Source organism: Nerophis ophidion, linkage group LG16 (assembly GCF_033978795.1).
Source record: "Nerophis ophidion isolate RoL-2023_Sa linkage group LG16, RoL_Noph_v1.0, whole genome shotgun sequence".
In the NCBI taxonomy this organism is placed as follows: Eukaryota; Metazoa; Chordata; class Actinopteri; order Syngnathiformes; family Syngnathidae; genus Nerophis; species Nerophis ophidion.
In genome coordinates, this window is record NC_084626.1 from 9,980,921 (window position 1) to 10,003,020 (window position 22,100).

At 39.9% G+C, this 22,100-nt stretch overlaps 1 protein-coding gene across 2 annotated transcripts in view; it reads right to left on the minus strand.

The window, feature by feature from the left end:
- The window catches only part of LOC133570066 (uncharacterized protein C6orf132 homolog), a 53,615-nt gene that overhangs the window by 12,424 nt on the left and 19,091 nt on the right, over nt 1-22,100 (minus strand). For both annotated transcript variants that reach the window (XM_061922720.1, XM_061922721.1), the window contains one exon: nt 9,591-9,675. In XM_061922720.1, coding sequence (XP_061778704.1) covers nt 9,591-9,675 — 85 coding nt within the window. The remainder of the gene's footprint in view (nt 1-9,590; nt 9,676-22,100) is intronic.

Here is a 22,100-nt window from a genome sequence, read left to right on the forward strand (position 1 = left end):
GATATTATGGACCTTTGATCCCCCAGGCGGTACTGCATCAAAAACCGACATCAGTGTGTAAATGGTATTACCACATGGGCTCAGGAACACTTCTTAAAATCCCTGTCAGTAACTACAGTTGGTCGCTACATCTGTAAGTGCAAGCTAAGCTCTACTATGCAAAGCCAAATTCATTTATCAACAACACCCTGAAACGCTACCGCCTTGGCTGGGCCCGAGCTCACCTAAGATGGACTGTTGCAAAGTGGAAAGGTGTTCTGTGGTCTGACGAGTCCACATTTCAAATTATATTTGGAAACAGAGGATGTGGCGTCCTCCAGAACAAAGAGGAAAATAACCATTTGGATTGTTATAGGAGCAAAGTTTAAAAGCCAGCATCTGTGAAGTATGGGGGTGTATTAATGCCCAAGGCATGGGTAAATTACACATCTTTGAAGGCACCATTAATGCTGAAAGGTCCATACAGGTTTTGGAGCAACATATGTTGTCATCCAAGCAACGTTATCATGGACGCCCGTGCTTATTTCAGCAAGACAATGCCAAGCCACGTGTTACACAGCGTGGCTTCGTAGTAAAAGAGTGCGGGTACTTTCCTGGCCCGCCTGCAGTCCAGACCTGTCTCCCATCGAAAATATGTGGCGCATTATGAAGCGTAAAATACGACAGTGGAGACCCCGGACTGTTGAACGACTGAAACTCTACATAAAACAAGAATGGGAAAGAATTCCACCTTCAAAGCTGTAACAATTAGTTTCCTCAGTTCCCAAACGTTTATTGAACATGCCCTTTCCCAACTACTTTGGCACATGTTGCAGCCATGAAATTTTATTTTAATTATTACTTGCAAAAAAAAAAAATTAGGTTTATGTGTTTGAACATCAAATATCTTGTCTTTGTAGTGCATTAAATTGAATATGGGTTGAAAAGGATTTACAAATCAATGTATTCCGTCTATATTTACATCTACCACAATTTCCCAACTCATATGTGTATATATATATATATATATATATATATATATATATATATATATATATATATATATATATATATATATAGATATATGTATATATATATATATATATATGTATATATATGATTATATATATATATATATATATACATATATATATATATATGATTATATGTATATATACATATATATGATTATATATATATACACATATATATATATGATTATATATATATATATATACATATATATGATTATATATATATATATATATATATATATATATACATATATATATTATATATATATATATATATACACATATATATATGATTATATATATACACATATATATATATGATTATATATATATATATATATATATGATTATATATATTTATATATATATATATATATATATATATATATATATATATATATATATATATATATATATATATATATATATATATATATATATATATATATATATATATTGATTGTACAGATATGGTGTTGTTTCTGCTGGGCAAGTATGCCTGACGCGCCTCCTACAGCGCCTTGGGTCAGCTGCAGGGTCATCAGCCGGGGACCACCGCTCATTGGAGTTTCGCTCTCTTTAACCCCGGAACGCCTCCTGGTGGCGGAGCGGTGGCAGGGACGTCTCCCTGCCACCCCCTGCAGCTGACCCATCTTATTGCCTCGACCCCCAGTACTTATCCATCCTCCTCAGCCACAACCAGAAACTTCCCTTTTCTGCTTCCTCAGCAAGGGCCTTTGTTTCCCTTCGGAGCTTAGCCCCAGTCAATCCCCCATCTCGGAGCAGCCTTATGGTTGATGTACCGACGAAGCCCCGACAGCCTACTTCCACAGGGTAGATGGTAGTGGACCAGCCTGCCTCTCTGCACTCAGCAGCCAGATCTGCATACTTGGCTGCTTTGCGCTCGTATGCTGCCTGGATTCCCTCCTCCCAGGGGATGGTAAGCTCAACCAGCATGGCAGACTTGGTAACAGCAGACCACAGCACAATGTCTGGGCGGAGTGAAGTGGTGGTGATCTCACGGGGGAATTGGAGCTGTTTGCCAATGTCAGCCCTCATACTCTAGTCCCTTGCCAGAGAGAGGACACTGCGGGGGCCTCTTCGGCTGGTGTCTCCTTTGCCTTCCCCTGGCCTCACAAACATGACAGAACGTTGTTTGGCTATGGGTTGGCTGTTGGCCTCTCGTCTACTGCTCTCCAGGATTTCTGCCAGTTTCATCAGGACTTGATCATGCCGCCATCTGAAGCGACCCTGTGTCAGCCCGATCTTGCAGCCTGATAGCAAGTGCTGCAGGCTGGCGTTGGGAGCACCACACAGGGGACAGCTCTCCTCCTGGCCGTACCACTGGTGGAGGTTTCTGGGGCATGGCAAGGTGTCGTAAGTTGCCCTGAGTAGGAAGCTGAGTCTGGCTTGGGGCATCTTCCATAGGTCGGCCCAGCTGATGGGTCTGCTAAGGGTACCTTCCCAAGTGGTCCATCTTCCTTGGCGACCTTGAGACACGGCCTTGATAGTATATTGCTCCTGGTTCGCCCTTGAGACCTCCTCCACAACCATGGCTCTGCGTTCCCTCTTTGTGGCCTTGGACCAAAGGCGTGGAGAATCTCCCCAGCCAAGCCCCGCTCTTCCTACTTGCACCCTGCCAACTATCTCCTGGTGTTGGAGCCTGCCAATGGCTTTGGCAACCTCTGGCCCTGCTTGCCACTTCCGGCCTGTTCGGATTGGTACCTCTGCATTCCTCACTGTAGGATCTGAGGATTCTTCCAGCTCGAGAACCAATCTGGCCTTCTCCTGCTTGTAGCCCAGGGCGATGGACTGAATCGGCAGATGCAGTAAAGTTGCCCCAAACAAGCCAGTGTCGGAGAAGCAACGCGGTAGGCCCAGCCACTTTCGGATGTAGGAGTTTGCTACTCTGTCCAACTCGTTGACTGTTGAGGATGGAATCTCGCACATCTTCAGTGGCCACATAACCCTTTGATACAGTGTGAAGTTGTAGCACCACAACTTGTACTTTCCGGGGAGCTGGCTCTTGTTGATGCTCGCTAGGCCTTCTGAGAGTTGTTTCCGTGCTGCCTTGCCTGCGTGCTTGTCCGACAGGTCCGCATTGTACTGCCTCCCCAGGCTTTGGATGGAGTGGTTGACCAGTAGAGGGATTTGCTCACCTCCTGCAACAAAGATGGTTTTGTCGTTCCTGGTGCCTTTGCGCAAGGAGAGGCTTCATGACTTGGAGGGTTTTATCTTCATCCGTGCCCATGTCACTAGCTCATCCAGCCTCTTCAGACACCTTCTCATGCATGGGGCTGTTTGCAGCACCACAGTGACATCATCCATGTAGCTTCGGAGTGGTGGAAGCCTCTGCCCTGTCTGCAGCCTCATCCCACCTACAGTCTGACGGGCTCCGCGGAGGATGATTTCGAAAGCTGCGAGAAAGAGGACTGGGGAGATGGAACACCCCATGGCTATGCCTACTTCCAGACGCTGCCATCCTGTTGTAAAATCTTGGAGGCTAAAACACATCTGAAAGTCCCTGAAGTAGCTGGTTACCAGGTTGATGATGGAAACAGGGACGTGGAAGAATTCCAATGCAAACTGGATGAGTTTGTGAGGGACAGAACCATAAGCGTTGGCGAGGTCAAGCCACACCACATGGAGGTCGTTCTTCTCCTGCTTGGCCCTCTGGATCTGTGCCCAAATCATAGAAGAATGCTCCACGCATCCTGGAAAACCTGGTACTCCTGCTTTCTGGCAGCTGGTGTCAATATAGCCATTCGCTGTGAGATAAGATGTTAGTCTCTTGGCCATGACTGCAAAGAAGATCTTTCCCTCGACATTCAACAGAGCAATGCTCCTGAATTGGTTGATGTTATGGGACTCCTGTTCCTTCGGAATAAACACCGCCACAGCTCTTTGCCACTCCGACGGAATGAGTAGTATATATATATATATATATATATATATAACACTAAATTGGCCGTAGTGTGTGAATGTGAGTGTGAATGTTGTCTGTCTATCTGTGTTGGCCCTGCGATGAGGTGGCGACTTGTCCAGGGTGTACCCCGCCTTCCGCCCGATTGTAACTGAGATAGGCGCCAGCGCCCCCCGCGACCCCAAAAAGGGAATAAGTGGTAGAAAATGGATGGATATATATATATATATATATATATATATATATATATATATATATATATAAATATATATAGATAGATAGATAGATAGATAGATAGATAGATAGATAGATAGATAGATAGATAGATAGATAGATAGATAGATAGATAGATAGATAGATAGATAGATAGATAGATAGATAGATGGATGGATAGATAGATAGAATGTACTTTATTGATTCCTTCAGGAGAGTTCCTTCAGGAAATATATATATATTTGGGCTGTGAATCTTTGGGTGTCCCACGATTCGATTCAATATTGATTATTGGGGTCACGATTCGATAATATATCGATTTTTTCGATTCGATTCGATTCTCGATTCAAAAACGATATTTTTACGATTCAAAACGATTCTGTATTCATTCAATACATAGAATTTCAGCAGAATCTACCCCAGTCTGTTGACATGCCAGGAGAGTAGTAGATTTTTTTTTTAAAAAGCTTTTATAATTGTGAAGGACATTTTTTATCAACTGATTGCAATAATGTAAATTTGTTTTAACTATTAAACGAACCAAAAATATGACTTATTTCATCTTTGTGAAAACATTGGACACAGTGTGTTGTCAAGCTTATGAGATGCGATGCAAGTGTAAGCCACTGTGACACTATTGTTCTTTTTTTATTATTTTTACAAATGTCAAATGATAATGCCAGTGAGGGATTTTTAATCACTGCTATGCTGAAATTATAATCAATATTGATACTGTTGTTGATAATATTCATTTTTGTTTCATTACTTTTGGTTTGTTCTGTGTCGTGTTTGTCTCCTCTCAATTGCTCTGTTTATTGCAGTTCTGAGTGTTGCTGGGTCAGTTTTGGTTTTGGAATTGGATTGCATTGTTGTGGTATTGCTGTGTAGTGGTTTGTTGGATTGATTAAAAAAAATAAAATAAAATAAAATTTCAAAAAATAAGAAAAATCAATTTAAAAAAAAAAGAGAATCGATTCTGAATCCCACAATGTAAACGATTCAATTCATATTCGAATCAATTTTTTCCACCACCCCTAATACATATACATATATATATATACATATATATATATATATATATATATATGATTGGCAACACTAAATTGGCCCTAGTGTGTGAATGTGAGTGTGAATGTTGTCTGTCTATCTGTGTTGGCCCTGCGATGAGGTGGCGACTTGTCCAGGGTGTACCCCGCCTTCCGCCCGATTGTAGCTGAGATAGGCGCCAGCGCCCCCCGCGACCCCGAACGGGAATAAGCGGCAGAAAATGGATGGATGGATGGATGGATTCTTTTTACTCTTTTTCTGTTTCGCCAGGAAACTAACCAAAAAAGAGCAGAAAACGAAACAACATCATCTGGTACAACCCCCCATTCAGCAAAAACATCTCAACTAATATCGGCCACAAGTTCCTCACTCTGATCGACAAACACTTCCCTAAAGGCAACACCCTAAGAAAAGTATTCAACAAGAACAACATTAAATTGAGCTACAGCTGTATGAATAACATACAACAAATCATTTCAAATCACAACAAAGCAATTCCAAAAGGACTGCCTGCCCCCAGACTGAACGACTCCGAAACCAATAAGGAATGTAACTGCCGCAGGAAACCTGATTGCCCTCTCAACGGGGGGTGCTTACAAACATCAGTCGTTTACCAAGCAAAGGTAACACACAAGGACCTTAACACATACCGACACGTACGTAGGACTAACCGAAGGAGAGTTTAAAGCCAGATGGAATAATCACAAGGCCTCCTTTAGAAACCAGACCTTGCGGAATTCTGCCGAATTCTACAGAACTCAGCAAGCACATTTGGAACCTCAAAGACAATAATGTTGAATATTCAATAACATGGCAAATTCTTGCGTCCTGCACACCTTACAACAGTGGTAATAAAAGATGCAACCTATGCTTAAAAGAGAAACTGTTTGTTATATAATCACCCAGACCTGTCATCCCTCAACAAGCGCAGTGAAATCACATCAGCATGCCATCACAGACGGAAACACCTCCTAGGGAACACATGAGCCAATCACCACACCCTACGCCTGCCTGTACCTACCCATTTTGTTCCCTATTATAAAACATTGTATGTGAATGCTTCCATTAAAATCTCCTGACAATTGAGGATTGAGGGAACCCCTCATGAAACAGTTCTGTAGAGATGAAGTGGTCTTGTGATTTTTCCCACACATACATATATTTCCCCCACACACACAATATATATATATATATATATATATATATATATATATATATATATATATATATATATATATATATACATACATACATAAATATATAAATATATAAATATATATATATATATATATATATATATATATATATATATATATATATATATATATATATATATATATTAGGGGTGTAACAGTATGTGTATTTGTATTGAACTGTTTCGGTACGGGGGTTTCGGTTCGGTTCGGAGGTGTACCGAACGACACGGACATATTAAGTAGCGCACCGCACGTTGTGTAAACAATGCACACCGAGGCACCATGAATTGATTTACGTGGACCCCGATTTAAACAAGTTGAAAAACGTATTGGGGTGTTACCATTTAGTGGTCAATTGTACGGAATATGTACTGTACTGTACAATCTACTAATAAAAGTTTCAATCAATCAAAAAAACAACAACACACGGCATGCTAGCAACGAATGGGCTATGATAGACAGACCACACCTCTTTTCACGGGATATGTCACTTTGCGGAGCTGTCCAGGTGGAGTTTCTTAAATGCCTCGAATGTCCGGCATTTTAAGTTATGGTTGCTTGTATTTTCAATGTACGTTAAGGGTTAAGAAGGGGTTTAAACAAAACAAAAAAGTGATGCGCCCAGCAGCATTCGTGAGGGCGGGGCAGAGACAGAGAGAGCGAGAGGGTTTTGATAAACACGCATGCGTCGCCAGGCTCTGCTTTTTACCCATAGATTTATCAGATTTAATTTTTTTTATCAGAATCAGAATCAGAAAAGTTTTTATTGTCATTGTTTGAGAACGGGTTCACAAACTAGGAATTTTACTTGGCGCAATCGTGCAACATAAAAGACATATAACACAGAATAGAATAACATGAGCTGTAATTGAGCTATCAGATACTGTTATTCTTCACGTGTCTAATCTATAGCAGGGGTGTCAAAAGTGTGCCCCGGAGGCCATTTGCGGCCCACAGCTAATGTTTTAAAGGCCCACGACACATTCTAAAAATACTATTAAAATAAACAAAAACATAAACAAAAGTGAATTAAAAAAGCTTAAAGGCTAAATGTAGTTTATAAAAAGTTGCAACGTTGACTTATAAAACAAAGCTGCTTTTTTTCTTTCAAATGTCATTGATCAAAACATAATATTGAATCAAAATCAATGTTATTATGAATTATTGAATTATCCAAATTTCCGATTACTTCACATCAAATATTCCATTTAGAAAAATATTTTTGGTGGAAGATTTGGCAAATTTGTCAAATAAATAATCAAAAAATTTATATTTTGTTGTTTTCTTACTATACCATATATATATTCAGTGGGGCAAAAAAATATTTAGTCAGCCACCGATTGTGCAAGTTCTCCCACTTAAAATGATGACAGAGGTCTGTAATTTTCATCATAGGTACACTTCAACTGTGAGAGACAGAAAAGAAAAAAAATCCAGGAATTCACATTGTAGGAATTTTAAATAATTTATTTGTAAGTTATGGTGGAAAATAAGTATTTGGTCAACCATTCAAAGCTCTCACTGATGGAAGGAGGTTTTGGCTCAAAATCTCATGATACATGGCCCCATTCATTCTTTCCTTAACACAAATCAATCGTCCTGTCCCCTTAGCAGAAAAACAGCCCCAAATTATGAAAAAGTTCTATTTTGGTTTCATCTGACCACATGACATTCTCCCAATCCTCTGCTGTATCATCCATGTATTAATTTTGGTACAAACTCAACTCGTCATGTTTGGAGGAAGAAGAATACTGAGTTGCATCCCAAGAACACCATACCTACTGTGAAGCATGGGGGTGGAGACATCATGCTTTGGGCTGTTTTTTCTGCTAAGGCAGGGGTCTAAAAACTTTTTGGCTGAGAGAGCCATGAAAGCCAAATATTTCAAAATTTATTTCCATGAGAGCCATAAGATATATATTTTTTAACACTGAATACAACTAAATGTGTGCATTTTTAAGTAAGGCCAACCTTTTTAGAGTATAGTAAATCTCTTATTATTTTTAATAACATCGTTATTCTAAAGCTAACCAATAAGAAATATAATACTTCTTACCATTGATGCGACTTCTTGAACAGGTGCGATAGAAAATGGATGGTTGGTTTAAAATGCATGAGAATGTTTTATAATTTGAACGTTATTTTTAACACTGTGACTACCAGCGGAATTATTCATTACTTATCATGTTAAGCAATGTCGGCTAAGATTTATCTGAGAGCCAGATGCAGTCATCAAAAGAGCCGCATGTGGCTCTAGAGCCATAGGTTCCCTACCCCTGTGCTAAGGGGACAGGACGATTGATCCGTGTTAAGGAAAGAATGAATGGGGACATGTATCGTGAGATTTTGATCCAAAAACTCCTTCCATCAGTGAGAGCTTTGAATGGTTGACCAAATACTTATTTTCCACCATAATTTACAAATAAATTCCTTAAAGTTTCTATAATGTGAATTCCTGGATTTTTTTCTTCACATTCTGTCTCTCAAAGTTGAAGTGTACCTATGATGAAAATTACAGACCTCTGTCATCATTTTAAATGGGAGAACTTGGACAATCGGTGGCTGACTAAATACTTTTTTGCCCCACTGTGTATATATATATATATATATACATATATATATATATATATATATATATATATATATATATATATATATATATATATATATATATATATATATATATATATATATATATATATATATATATATATATATATATATGCACGTAAGCAGTAAAGCCACTTTCAGTCTTTTGATCTGCCGCAATGTAATGAATTTGACTTAAAATACCGGAAGTTGAGGAAGCTTTTCTCAGCATTTTATGAAGGTGAAATTAGAGATTAATATATATTAATTATTTACATATCATAAAAAAAAATTATCATTTATTTTTTTAATCGCTTGACCGCACTAGTTCTTACTTTTTTTTTTTCATGAAAATAAACTTGAACTAGACTTGCACAAAGTCAAATTCAATTTATAAATTGGCGAGGCCATTAAGCGTGGGAACCTATTAATTTTGTTAATGTCCTCTGGTGTGACACATCCGGAGTCTTTTGAGCAACTGACTGGATCAACAAATACTTGTCTTGCAGCAAAGTGATGTGGATAGTTTCTGGTATGACGAGTAAAATCCTGGGCTATACTACAAAGTCAGAGCATGTGTGTAAGAGGTGTTAAGCAACAAATGCTCACCTGCACCATTGATCTTTGGACCGTTGTTAGGAGGAAGAACAGGGACTCTGGGCGTTGGAACAAAACCTTGAGAACCCTCGGATGACTGTTTGGAGTAAGGGTGGAAAAACAATTAGAATATCACAAAACAGGGCATAACAAAGAATAGCTGAAAGATCTTTAGATCTGGAGTTGCTGAAAAGTATGCAGGCCTTCACTGTACAGTGAACAAACTAGTTCTCAACCAAAGGAGGCCTCCATAGTTAAACAATTACGCATGTCCAAGATTGTCAAAATAGTTAGTTTAAATGTATTAAGAAAGTGTGGTATGGTATGAATAAAAAACACTAGCACAGACCTGCTTCTCGTTGCGACAAGCCCTAAATTGCATCACAATTTTGTAGTAAATATTATAATGCAATATTCAGGTTCAGTTCAGTTCAGTTTCATTTTTATTTGGAACATGCATCTGATACAATGTAATGCATCACATAGTTACAGTTGTTTCATTACAGTACATCCTGAAAGGAGCAGGAAGAAGCAGATCTTATTTAATCCTAGCCCTTTTCATAGTATTGCACTTTTATCCCATTTCCTTGTTCTCTGTAACAGAACAGTGACTAAATAACTAATCAATAAATAATATACCATAGTGAGTAAACAAATAACAAATACATAAACAATCTTTATCTCCAAAAAAAAGGTTCAAGATGTCCATCAATAATTGTACTTCTTTGTACTTTGTGAACGTTTGTAGTTTGAAGTCTCTTAAACTGAATCATATTGTTGCTTTGTTTGATTTCTTTGTTGCTTAATCCATTCCATAATTTAATTCCACATACTGGTATGCCAGAGGTTTTAAGTGTTGTACGCGTATACAAATGTGTTGAATTGGATTTTCATTAGGAGAGAGGAAAAATTTCCTACTTTGCAATGTTAAAAACTAACTTATTAGACTTAGACAAACTTTAATGATCCACAAGGGAAATTGTTCAACACAGTAGCTCAGTTACAATGATGGAAAGTGTAAGGATGGAAAGGACAATGCAGGTATAAATAGACTAAATATAGCAATATAAAATATAACATATCTGCAAATATATACAATATATACTTAATATGTGTACAGTATATTATATGTATATATAGTATGTCTATAACATATACAATATATTCCAATTACTATGTACAATATTACAGTATATGTGGCAGCCCCAGCATAAAATAGAGAGTAAATCCAGCAGAAAATAGAATATAGACATTAAAAACAAAGAGAAGTAGCTAACATAGAAGGGGTCAGGTAATAGACAGATATCATCTATTGCTGTATGGGGAGTGATTATACAGCTGGATGGAGTGTAGAATGAAGGAGTTCTTGAATTGCACAGTGCGAGAAGGAAGCTGAAGGAGCCTGTTGGAGTTTGAGCTCCTCTGTCCCTCAATTGTCTGGTGGATTGGGTGGGAAGGATTGTCCATGATGGCCAGCAGTTTGTCCAGTGTCCTCCTTTTCCTTACTGACACAAACTTCTCCAACTGCGAGCCAATGGTTTGGCCGGCTTTCCGGATCAGTTTATCAATCTGGTTTGAGTCCCTTTTGCTGGTCCTGCTACCCTAAAACACCACTGCAAAGTGCAGGGCACTGGCCACAACAGACTGATAAAAGATCTCCAACAGCTTGCTGCACACATTAAAGGACCTAAGCTTCCTCAGGAAAAATAGTCTGCTCAAGCCCTTCTTGTAAACAGCATTGCAGTTGTCCTTCCAGTCCAGTCTGCTGTTCAAATGGACTCCCAGGTACTTATACTGCCCCACTACTGCCACCTCCCGGCCCCGGATCTTGATGGGCTCCACCTGGGTCATACTCTTCCTGAAGTCGATGACCAGCTCCTTGGTCTTGTCCGCTTTAAGGACCAGATGGTTCGCCTGAGACCACTCCTCAAAGTCAGCGATCAGTGTCCTGTACTCCAATTTCTTTCCCTCTCTGACACACCCGACCACAGCAGAGTCGTCAGGGTATATCTGCAGGTGGCAGAACCTGGAACTGTACTGGAAGTCTGAGGTGTACAGGGTGAACAGGAGAGGAGACAGGACAGTCCCCTGTGGAGCACCTACACCACTGACCACAGTATCTGACAGGGAGCACCCCAGTCGCACAAACTGGGGCCTGTCAGACAAGTAATCAGTGATCCAGGAGGCAATGGATGAACTGACACCCATCCTGAGCAACTTATCACTCATCAGAATTGGCTGAATGGTGTTAAAGGCACTGGAGAAATCAAAGAACATGATCCTCACAGTGCTTTTCCCACCATCCAGATGAGAGTGAGCACGATACAGCAGGTAGATAATATCATCCACTCCTACATGGGGCTTATATGCAAACTGTAGAGGATCCAGGGAAGGAGCCACCAGGGGTCTCAGCTGATCCAGTAAAAGTCTCTCGAGGACCTTCATGACCTGGAACGTCAGGGCAACAGATCTGAAGTCGTTCAAGCCCGAAGGGATGGGCTTCTTGGGCACCGGCACTATGCAGGATGTTTTTCATAGCACTGGTATCCGTTCTAGCTTCAGACTCAGGTTGAAGATGAAATGCTGGATCACAGTCACTTGAGCAGCACACGTCTTCAGGACTCAGGGCTTGACTCGGTCAGGGCCTGATGACTTGGCTGGATTGACTCTCTCCAGCTGTCGTCTCACATGTCCAGGTGTCAGACACACCGGGCTGGCTTTCTCATCCTCGACTTTGGCTTATTCCCCACAGTGCCAATACGTTTTATGGAAATCCATTCAACGGGTTCTTGCGTAATCTTTATATCTTTGATAAATGAGCAGCCTGGTCCTGGACGTTCTCTATATTCAAAATCCCTTCCGCCATAATTTGGTGTTTGATTGATTGATTGAAACTTTTATTAGTAGATTGCACAGTACAGTACATGTTCCGTACAATTGACCACTAAATGGTGACACTCGAATAAGTTTTCCAACTTGTTTAAGTCTGGGTCCACGTTAATCAATTCATGGTACAGAACTAGGTCAGTGTCGGCAGGATTCAAACCTATGCGGGGAGACCTCAATGGATTTCTAGTCCATCGCCTTAACCACTTGGCCTTGACAACTTATATTATATAAGTGATATATAAATACAATTGAATGGAACGGAAATCAATGCTCTACCGTCTTGTAAGACGGTGTTTTCCAACCTTTTTTTGAGCCAAGGCACATTTTAAAAAAATAAAATACGGAGGCACACCACCAGCAGAAAAGGTTAACAAATTAAACTCCACCAGGTCGTCGTGCCTTATTTTGGGTTTTTTGTTGTTTTCCTGTGTGTAGTGCTTTAGTTCGTCTTGCGCTGTTATTTTGGTGACTCTTCCTTCCTGTTTTGTTGGGGTTTTCCTGTAGCAGCTTCACGCCTTCCCTTGAGTGCTATTGCCTGACCTGCTTCAAGACTATGTAAATTGTACGTACGCTATCCTTCTTTTGTGGGGACATTGTTGATTGTCATGTCGTGTTCGGATGTACTTTGTGGACGCCATCTCTGCTCCACACGCTGTGAGTCTTTGCTGTCGTCCAGCATTCTGTTTTTGTTTACCTTGTAGCCAGTTCTGTTTTGCTTTCGTTTTGCATAACCATCCCTAAGCTTTGGTGCCTTTTCCTTTCCCTTTTGTTAATTTTTTGGTTCAATCATTGCATACAATTTTACCTGCACGCCGTCTCCCGCTGTGCTCTGCATGTTGGGATCACGACAAACCATCCTGGACGGGTTCTGACTTTTACAAAACAATGAACTACCTATTTCCAGGGAACGGCTTTCTACTTGTGCCATATAATTACAGCACAAAAAAAAAATAAGGGCATGAAAAATACAACTCACTATAACACTGAATGAGTGGGAGCCTCTGGCTTGTTTTTTTTTTTGCAATGAGATCCCCGGGCAGGCTACCATCAATCTGCTGGGCACTGCAAAAGGACATCAGCCTTTGGCTACAATCTGTGAAGTGAATTATATTTATATAGCGCTTTTCTCTAGTGACTCAAAGCGCTTTACATAGTGAAACCCAATATCTAAGTTATATGTTTAAACCAGTGTGGGTGGCACTGGCAGCAGGTGTGTAACGTTTCTTGCCCAAAGACACAACGGCAGTGACTAGGAAGGCAGAAGCTGGACTCGAACCTGGAACCCTCAAGTTGCTGGCATGGCCACTCTACCAACCGAGCTATACCGCCCCCATCCGTCCCATTAGAATAGAATAGAACAATAGATCTTTATTGTCATTGTACAACAAAATTGTAGGCAAAAACTAATTTAGTGCAAATTCATAATAACACATAAAAACATAGATTAATAGATAAAAATAGATAAAAATACCAAGCACACAGCTCACATGCATAGTCATTATTGTATTGTGCTCAGCTACACTACTCTCGTGTAAAAAGTGTTCTTAAATCTGTTTTTCCGGCATTTTATTGTCCTGTATCTCCTGCCCGAGGGCAGCAGTTCAAAAAGTTCATGTCCAGAGTGAGATGGGTCCCTTATGATATTTTGGGCCTTTTTCATATAAAGGCCCAAATTAAATTTATTTTATATAATTTATATTATATATTTTAAATAATGTGCATTGTATCATGTCACAAAAGTTACAGTATGACAACTTCCTATAAGGAGTTTTTTTGTCCATCTATAAACAAGCTTATTGGTGTGTCTAGTGCAGGGGTCGGCAACATAAAATGTTGAAAGAGCCATATTGGACCAAAATACAAAAACAAATATGTCTGGAGCTGCAAAATAAATAAAAGCCATATTACATACAGAGGACTTAAAGGAAACCAAAATGAACTCAAATATACCTACAAATGAGGCATAATGATGCAATATGTAAATTTTTAGCTAGCCTAAATAGCATGTTAGCATCGATTAGCTTGCAGTCATGCAGTGACCATATAAGTCTGATTAGCCCTCCACACAAGTCAATAACATCAACAAAACTCACCTTTGTGCATTCATGCACAACGTTAAAAGTTTGGTGGACAAAATGAGACATAAAAAGAAGTGGCATAAAACATGTCTTAGAAAGTCGTAGAAAGTTATAGATGTAAACAAACTACGGAGAGTTCAAGGACCGCCAAAATTAGTACTGTAGGACAAAACGGCGCTCGAATCAGTGAAGCATGTTTAATATAAACAGTGTGCTTTATAAGAATAAGGGAGGTTTGTGTCATGTTTGTCCTCCTACAAAAAACCATATTAAAACAAAAAATATATATTTTTTATTATTTTCTCCTCATCTTTTTCCATTTCTCATACATTTTTGAAAGAGCTCCAGAGAGCCACTAGGGCGGCGCTAAAGAGCTGCCTGCGGCTCTAGAGCCGCAGGTTGCCGACCCCCGGTCCTGTGGGACAGATGAACGTTATGTCGGAGGAAATGCAGTCGTTGATAAATTAATGAATGTTTCTCTGCGGCCCCGGTAGCCAATGCGCCACGGACCGGTACTGGTGCCCAGAACGGTGTTTGGGGACCACTGAGCTAAAGGACCTGTCCACAGAGGCATGGCTGACGGCAGCCTGAAAGCAGGGGTGGGAGTCCGCCGGGCCCACACGATGCCTCCTCCTGGACCCCGGAGGCTGGGTTGAAGGAGAAGAACTGCCACGGCAGCAATGGACTCTGTTTAACCGCATGCCAACTGGGGTCGGCTGCTTTAAATCATCTTTGACCACCATATAATCAGCGCCTGTACAAACCACCTTCTGAGGGCGGGGCTGTACGCTACTGAGCTGGACATCTGATGAAGATGACACATGAAAGAAGAAGAGACAACTCACACGCCACAAAATCTTTAACACAGCCTTTGTTGCCACAATACAAAATCCGAGAGGGTTTAACATGGCCCAGTAAGTCCTGGGTCTGCGTACAAGTTCTGTTCTTACAATGACGTAAATTATTAAAGTGCCTGTAGAGTGCAAAAACAAGTGCCGTTTATATTAGAGATGTCCGATAATATCGGACTGCCTATATCATCGGCCGATAAATGCTTTAAAAATGTAATATCGGAAATTATCGGTATCGGTTTCAAAAAGTAAAATTCATGACTTTTTAAAACGCCACTGTGCAGAGTGGTACACGGACGTAGAAAGAAATACAGCGCGCCATTAATTCTTAAAGGCACTGCCTTTGCGTGCCGGCCCAATCACATAATATCTATGGCTTTTCACACACACAAGTGAATGCAACGTATACTTGGTCAACAGCCATACAAATCACACTGAGGGTGGCCGTATAAACAACTTTAACACTGTTACAATTATGCGCCACACTGTGAATCCACACCAAACAAGAAAAACACATTTCGGGACGACATCCCCACCGTAACACAACATAAACACAACGGAACAAATGCCCAGAACCCCTTGCAGCACTAACTCTTCCGAGACGCTACAATTAAAGTACCCCCAAAGCATTTTTTGTTGAAAAAAAAGAGATAAAGAAGTGAAATACAGCACTATGTCATCAGTTTCTGATTTATTAAATTGTATAACGGTGAAAAATATTACTCATTTGTAGTGGTCTTTCTTGAACTGTTTGGAAAAAAAGCTATAAAAATAACTAAAAACTTGTTGAAAGTGAAGTGATTCAATTATAAATAGAGATTTCTACACATAGAAGTAATCATCAACTTAAAGTGCCCTCTTTGGGGATTGTAATAGAAATCCATCTGGATTCATGAACTTAATTCTAAACATTTCTTCACAAAAAAAGAAATCTTTAAAATCAATATTTATGGAACATGTCCACAAAAAATCTAGCTGTCAACACTGAATATTGCATTGTTGCATTTCTTTTTACAGTTTATGAACTTACATTCCTATTTTGTTGAAGTATTATTCAATATGTATATTTATAAAGGATTTTTGAATTGTTGCTATTTTTAGAATATTTTTGAAAAATCTCACGTACCCCTTGGCATACCTTCAAGTACCCCTAGGGGTACGCGTACCCCCATTTGAGAACCACTGCCCTATACCCCCAACCTAAACCCCCCTCAACCCCCCCCAAACCCGCCCACCTCAACCTCCTCATGCTCTTTCAGGGAGAGCGTGTCCCAAATTCCAAGCTGCTGTTTTGAGGCATGTTAAAAAAAAATAATGCACTTTGTGACTTCAATAATAAATATGGCAGTGCCATGTTGGCATTTTTTCCATAACTTAAGTTGATTTATTTTGGAAAAACCTTGTTACATCGTTTAATGCATCCAGCGGGGCATAACAATAAAATTAGGCATAATAATGTGTTAATTCCACGACTGAATATATCGGTATCGGTTGATGTCGGAATCGGTAATTAAGAGGTGGACAATTTCGGAATATCGGATATTGGCAAAAATATTTATAAAGTTTATATTAAAGCTATTATTGTTGCGATCCGTGACTCGGATCTTCACATATTATTGTTTATTTTTCCATCTTTGTTCTCATTCTCCGTTTGATCCGTTTATTTCCCGTTTAATCCATCACCATGGTTATTTATTAGTTTCAGCTGTTACTCCCGGTTCCTGCACACCTGTTCTGTTAATCACCTTCCCTTTACAAGCCTTCCTCTTTTCATTCTTCTGTCTGGGACTCTAATTTGCTCACATGCAACAAGTAACGTCAGGTATGTTTTTCTCGCTAGCTCATTAGCTAAGCCACCTTATTGTCAACTTTAGCTCACATGCTAATCATCTTTGTTTTTACTTTTTGTGCCATCGTGCCAAGTCTTAGTTCTTAATATTTCCTAGCTTTCACACTAGCGTCTTTTGTTTCCCTTTTTATTAGCTCCAGTGTTTGTTTTTTTTGTTCACAGCTCACTTTTTGTTAATAAATTTGTTAGATCCTACCTTTGTTGTGTTCTTCATTTGACGCATCCTCGAGGGAATCGAACCCGGTACCACGATGCCGAACCGGCGTTACAATGATCATATATATATATATATATATGATGTATGACACCAAAAGACTTTCAAAGTTTGGGAGTAAACAGATATGATCAAAACAGTATCAATCCCACGGAGATTCCCGAGCCATGTCGAAAGCCAGTAACCTGATCGTGTGACGTCGAGGTAGGAACCGCAGGTCCCTTTGCCGCCAAAAACAAGGCAAATTTATGCAGGCATTGTGGGAGCCAATAACGATTACGCTATTTTTCGGAGTAGAAGTTGCTCCGGAGTATAAGTCGCACCTGCCGAAAATGCAAAATAAAGAAGGGAAAAAACATATATAAGTCGCACTCGAGTATAAGTCGCATTTTTTGGGGAAATTTATTTGATAAAACCTAACACCAAGAATAGACATTTAAAAGGCAATTTAAAGTAAATAAAGAATAGTGAACAACAGGCTGAATAAGTGTACGTTATATGACGCATAAATAACCAACTGAGAAGGTGCCTGGTATGTTAACGTAACATATTATGGTAAGAGTCATTCAAATAACTATAACATATAGAACGTGCTATACGTTTACCAAACAATCTGTCACTCCTAATCGCTAAATCCCATGAAATCTTATACGTCTAGTCTCTTACGTGAATGAGCTAAATAATATTACTTGATATTTTACGGTAATGTGTAAATCATTTCACATATAAGTCGCTCCTGAGTATAAGTCGCACCCCTGGCCAAACTATGAAAAAAACTGACTTATAGTCCAAAAAATACGGTACTTTGGGTTGGAAGACCGGCCGTGCCAGCAACTTGAGGGTTCCAGTTTCGATCTCCACTTCCGCCATCCGAGTCACTGCCGTTGTGTCCTTGGGCAAGACACTTTACCCACCTGCTCCCAGTGCCACCCACACTGGTTTAAATGTAACTTAGATATTGGGTTTTACTGCGATGAGGTGGCGACTTGTCCAGGGTGTACGCCACCTTCCGCCCGATTGTAGCTGAGATAGGCACCAGCGCCCCCCGTGACCCCAAAGGGAATAAGCGGTAGAAAATGGATGGATGGATATATAAAAGCGCTTTGAGTCACTGGAGAAACCCGCTATATAAATATAAAAAAAAATTACTTCACTTTGGGTTAGGGTTGTCTCGATACCAATATTTTAGTACCGGTACCGAAATGTATTTTGATGATTTTTGGTACTTTTCTGAATAAGGGGGACCACAAAAAAAAAGGCATTATTGGCTTTTTTTTTACAAAAAATCTTAGTGTACTTTAAACATCTGTTTCTTTTTGCAATTGAAGAATCATTTTGTCCTTAAATAAAATAGCAAACATACTTAACAAGTTGTCTTTTAGTGGTAAGTAAACAATCAAAGGCTCCTAATTAGTCTGCTGACATATTCAGTAACATATTGTGTCATTTATCATTCTATTTTGTCAAAATTATGAGGGACAAGCTGTAAAAAATGATTCTTAATCCATTTGTTCATTTACTGTTATCTGCTTACTTTCCGTTTCAACACATCTACACTTCTGTTAAAATTTAGTAATCACTTATTCTTCTGTTGTTTGGATACTTTACATTAGTTTTGGATGATATCACAAATTCAGGTATTGATCCGATACCAAGTAGTTAAAGGATCATACATTGGTCATTTCCAAAGTCCTCATGGGTCCAGGGAAGTATTTCCTGAGTTAATAAACATAATATACATTTTTTTTAAAAAGCAAAAAAGATTTTGTGACTATTTAATCATAATAACATCGATTAGATTTGCTACTGTACTTGGTATTATTACAGTGGATGTTAGGTGTAGATCCACCCATGGCATTTGCTTACATTTAGGGGTGCTAGCTTGCTGTTAGCTATTGCATTCTCCTACGGTGTATAGTGAAACACGTTTATTCCTCGTCCTGCAGGGATGATACTCGTCAGAAACTTACTTTATTTGTCGCCATGGAGGCGAGGATTAGTGATTTAGAAGTAGCTAAAACACTGCTGACTGCGGCGGGACGTTCGCCACTACCTGGCTAGCCATGTCTTAAAAAACCTCTTCTTGAGGGCATGTCAGTGTTATAGCTTCACCTTTATCTTTAGTTTTTAAGAAAAAATGTGTCCATTCTCCCTTTTCTGTCTACACACGGTGTCTGCTTGTAAGTACTCAGTGATTGTGCGCTGCTGAACATGCTCATCTGCTCACAAAACCAGTAATGTCATGACATGACAACGCGGTACTTTTCAAACAGAGCATAATGCCCTTTTTGATTCATTCGTACCGCGATACTATACCAGTACCGGCATACTGTACAACCCTCCTTTGGGACAAATGATGATCCATCCATCCATCCATCTTCTACCGCTTATTCCCTTTGGGATCGCGGGGGGCGCTGGTGCCTATCTCAGCTACAATCGGGCGGAAGGCGGGGTAAAATGATGATCCAGAACCTTATAATTATTTATCCTTAATACAAGGAGGGTGAGCTACAAGTTTCAGAAGCTGTGTGCTAAACAGATCCAGCTTTAGTAAAACACTGTTGCTGAAAATATGTCAGAGTGTCAAGCAGGGTGTCGCTTCCAGAAGGCCCACCGGCCTTGTATCAACACCCGGTTAAGAAACATGAAAAAAGTCCCTCTATTTGATTCGACTTTTACTTCCTCTAGATAGTCAAGTTTGACTGTCTTCTCGGCCTCCGCCAGAGCCGAGCAGACCCCCCGCGGGGCCGATCCAAGGACCTCACTAAGCCGCTTTTTGTTGCTGACTTCCATCAAATAGAGGGACTTTTTTCATGTTTCTTAACCGGGTGTTGATCCAAGGCCGGTGGGCCTTCTGGAAGCGACACCCTGCTTGACACTCTGACATATTTTCAGCTAAGTACTAAACAAGAAATGCAAACTACAATTATTTCTTACAGTATAATTTCTTACTTCTGCTCTCACTGCGACGACTGACAGGATGTCCCTATTTTCCAGTTTAGGTAGGGATGGGAATTGAGAAGATTTTTTTTGGTTTCGATTCTACCAAAAACATGCACCTGGGGATAGGTTGATTGGCAACACTAAATTGGCCCTAGTGTGTAAATGTGAGTGTGAATGTTGTCTGTCTATCTGTGTTGGCCCTGCGATGAGGTGGCGACTTTTCCAGGGTGTACGCTGTCCTCTGCCCGAATGCAACTGAAATAGGCGCCAGCACCCCCTGCGACCCCGAGAGGGACAACCTGTAGAAAATGGATGGATGGATGGATTCTACTTAACGATTTGGTATCATGACGATCTTATCGATTATCATTTGGTGAAAAAAGGGTGGATTTTGATGCTAATCCACCCGTTATTGGTTCTAATTTTGATGATTATGGTTTGCAGTTTATAAAATCTTTGAATTGAAAATCTCCGAAAATGTAAGGTTTCAAAAACTGTAAGCTACAATGATCAGAATTCCCACAAATAAAGGCTTGCATGCAATAAGTAAATATCACAGATTTGTTGCACATTTTAAGGTAAACTGCTGGCTTGAAAGGACTTTTACATCATATTCTAATTCTATGAGTTTCACCTGCATGATATGACTGAGAGAAAATGTGGTTGCAGGAAAGCATGCAACTTTTCTCTGACTACAGTTGAACATTTACCTAGCGAACATGCAAACTTTTACCACAAACTTAGTCGCTGCTCAGGGACATTCGTTTAGCGGCAGACGAGAACTGGGGCTGCCCGCCTCGGAACTAGTCAGTATCTCTCGTCATGCTCATCTAAATGAGAAGGCATCTATTTCAATTTAACCAATCATAGCGCCTACATGATCGGAGGGATTAGTTAGCACCTGTTGTATTCAGATGAGGTGTTAGCATTACTGCTGCTATGATATCTGAGCGGTTCAAAACGAGACTTTCATTTATAATTATTGAATTCTTTGTTCAAATGTGTCAGCTTATTGCTCGCATGTCCTCCTCTTGATAAACTAGCAGCTTGAATGTTACAGATAAACAAACTTCTAGAGTCATGGCTAAATCATTCTATAATCCAGATGAGAGGCACAATTTATTATCTGTAATAACTTTGACTTTAATAACTTCAACTTTCACGATGCAGCTGTTGCAAAAACGGCAGCAGCAGGACATCGGCTAAATGCTTCAGCTTTTTCTTTACAGTTCTGCTCAGTGGCCTAGTGGTTAGAGTGTCCGTCCTGAAATCGGTAGGTCGTGAGTTCAAACCCCGGCCGAGTCATACCAAAGGCTATAACAATAGGACCCATTACCTCCCTGTTTGACACTCAGCATCAAAGGTTGGAATTGGGGGTTAAATCACCAAAAATGATTCCCGGGTGCGACCACCGCTGCTGCTCACTGCTCTCCTCACCTCCCAGGGGGTGATCAATGGTGATGGATCAAATGCAGAAAAATAATTTCGCCACACCTAGTGTGTGTGTGTGTGTGTGTGTGACAATCATTGGTACTTTAACTTTATGGCAGTTTGCATCCATATTTGTTGCATTACTACCATTTTCAGTTTAATTTAATTTTTACATTAAAGTCTGTAATTGAGTGCAATGCAGCATAAATAAATACAGTAAATACTTTGTCTGTGATAGCACATGTAAAAACCACATTACTAATATTT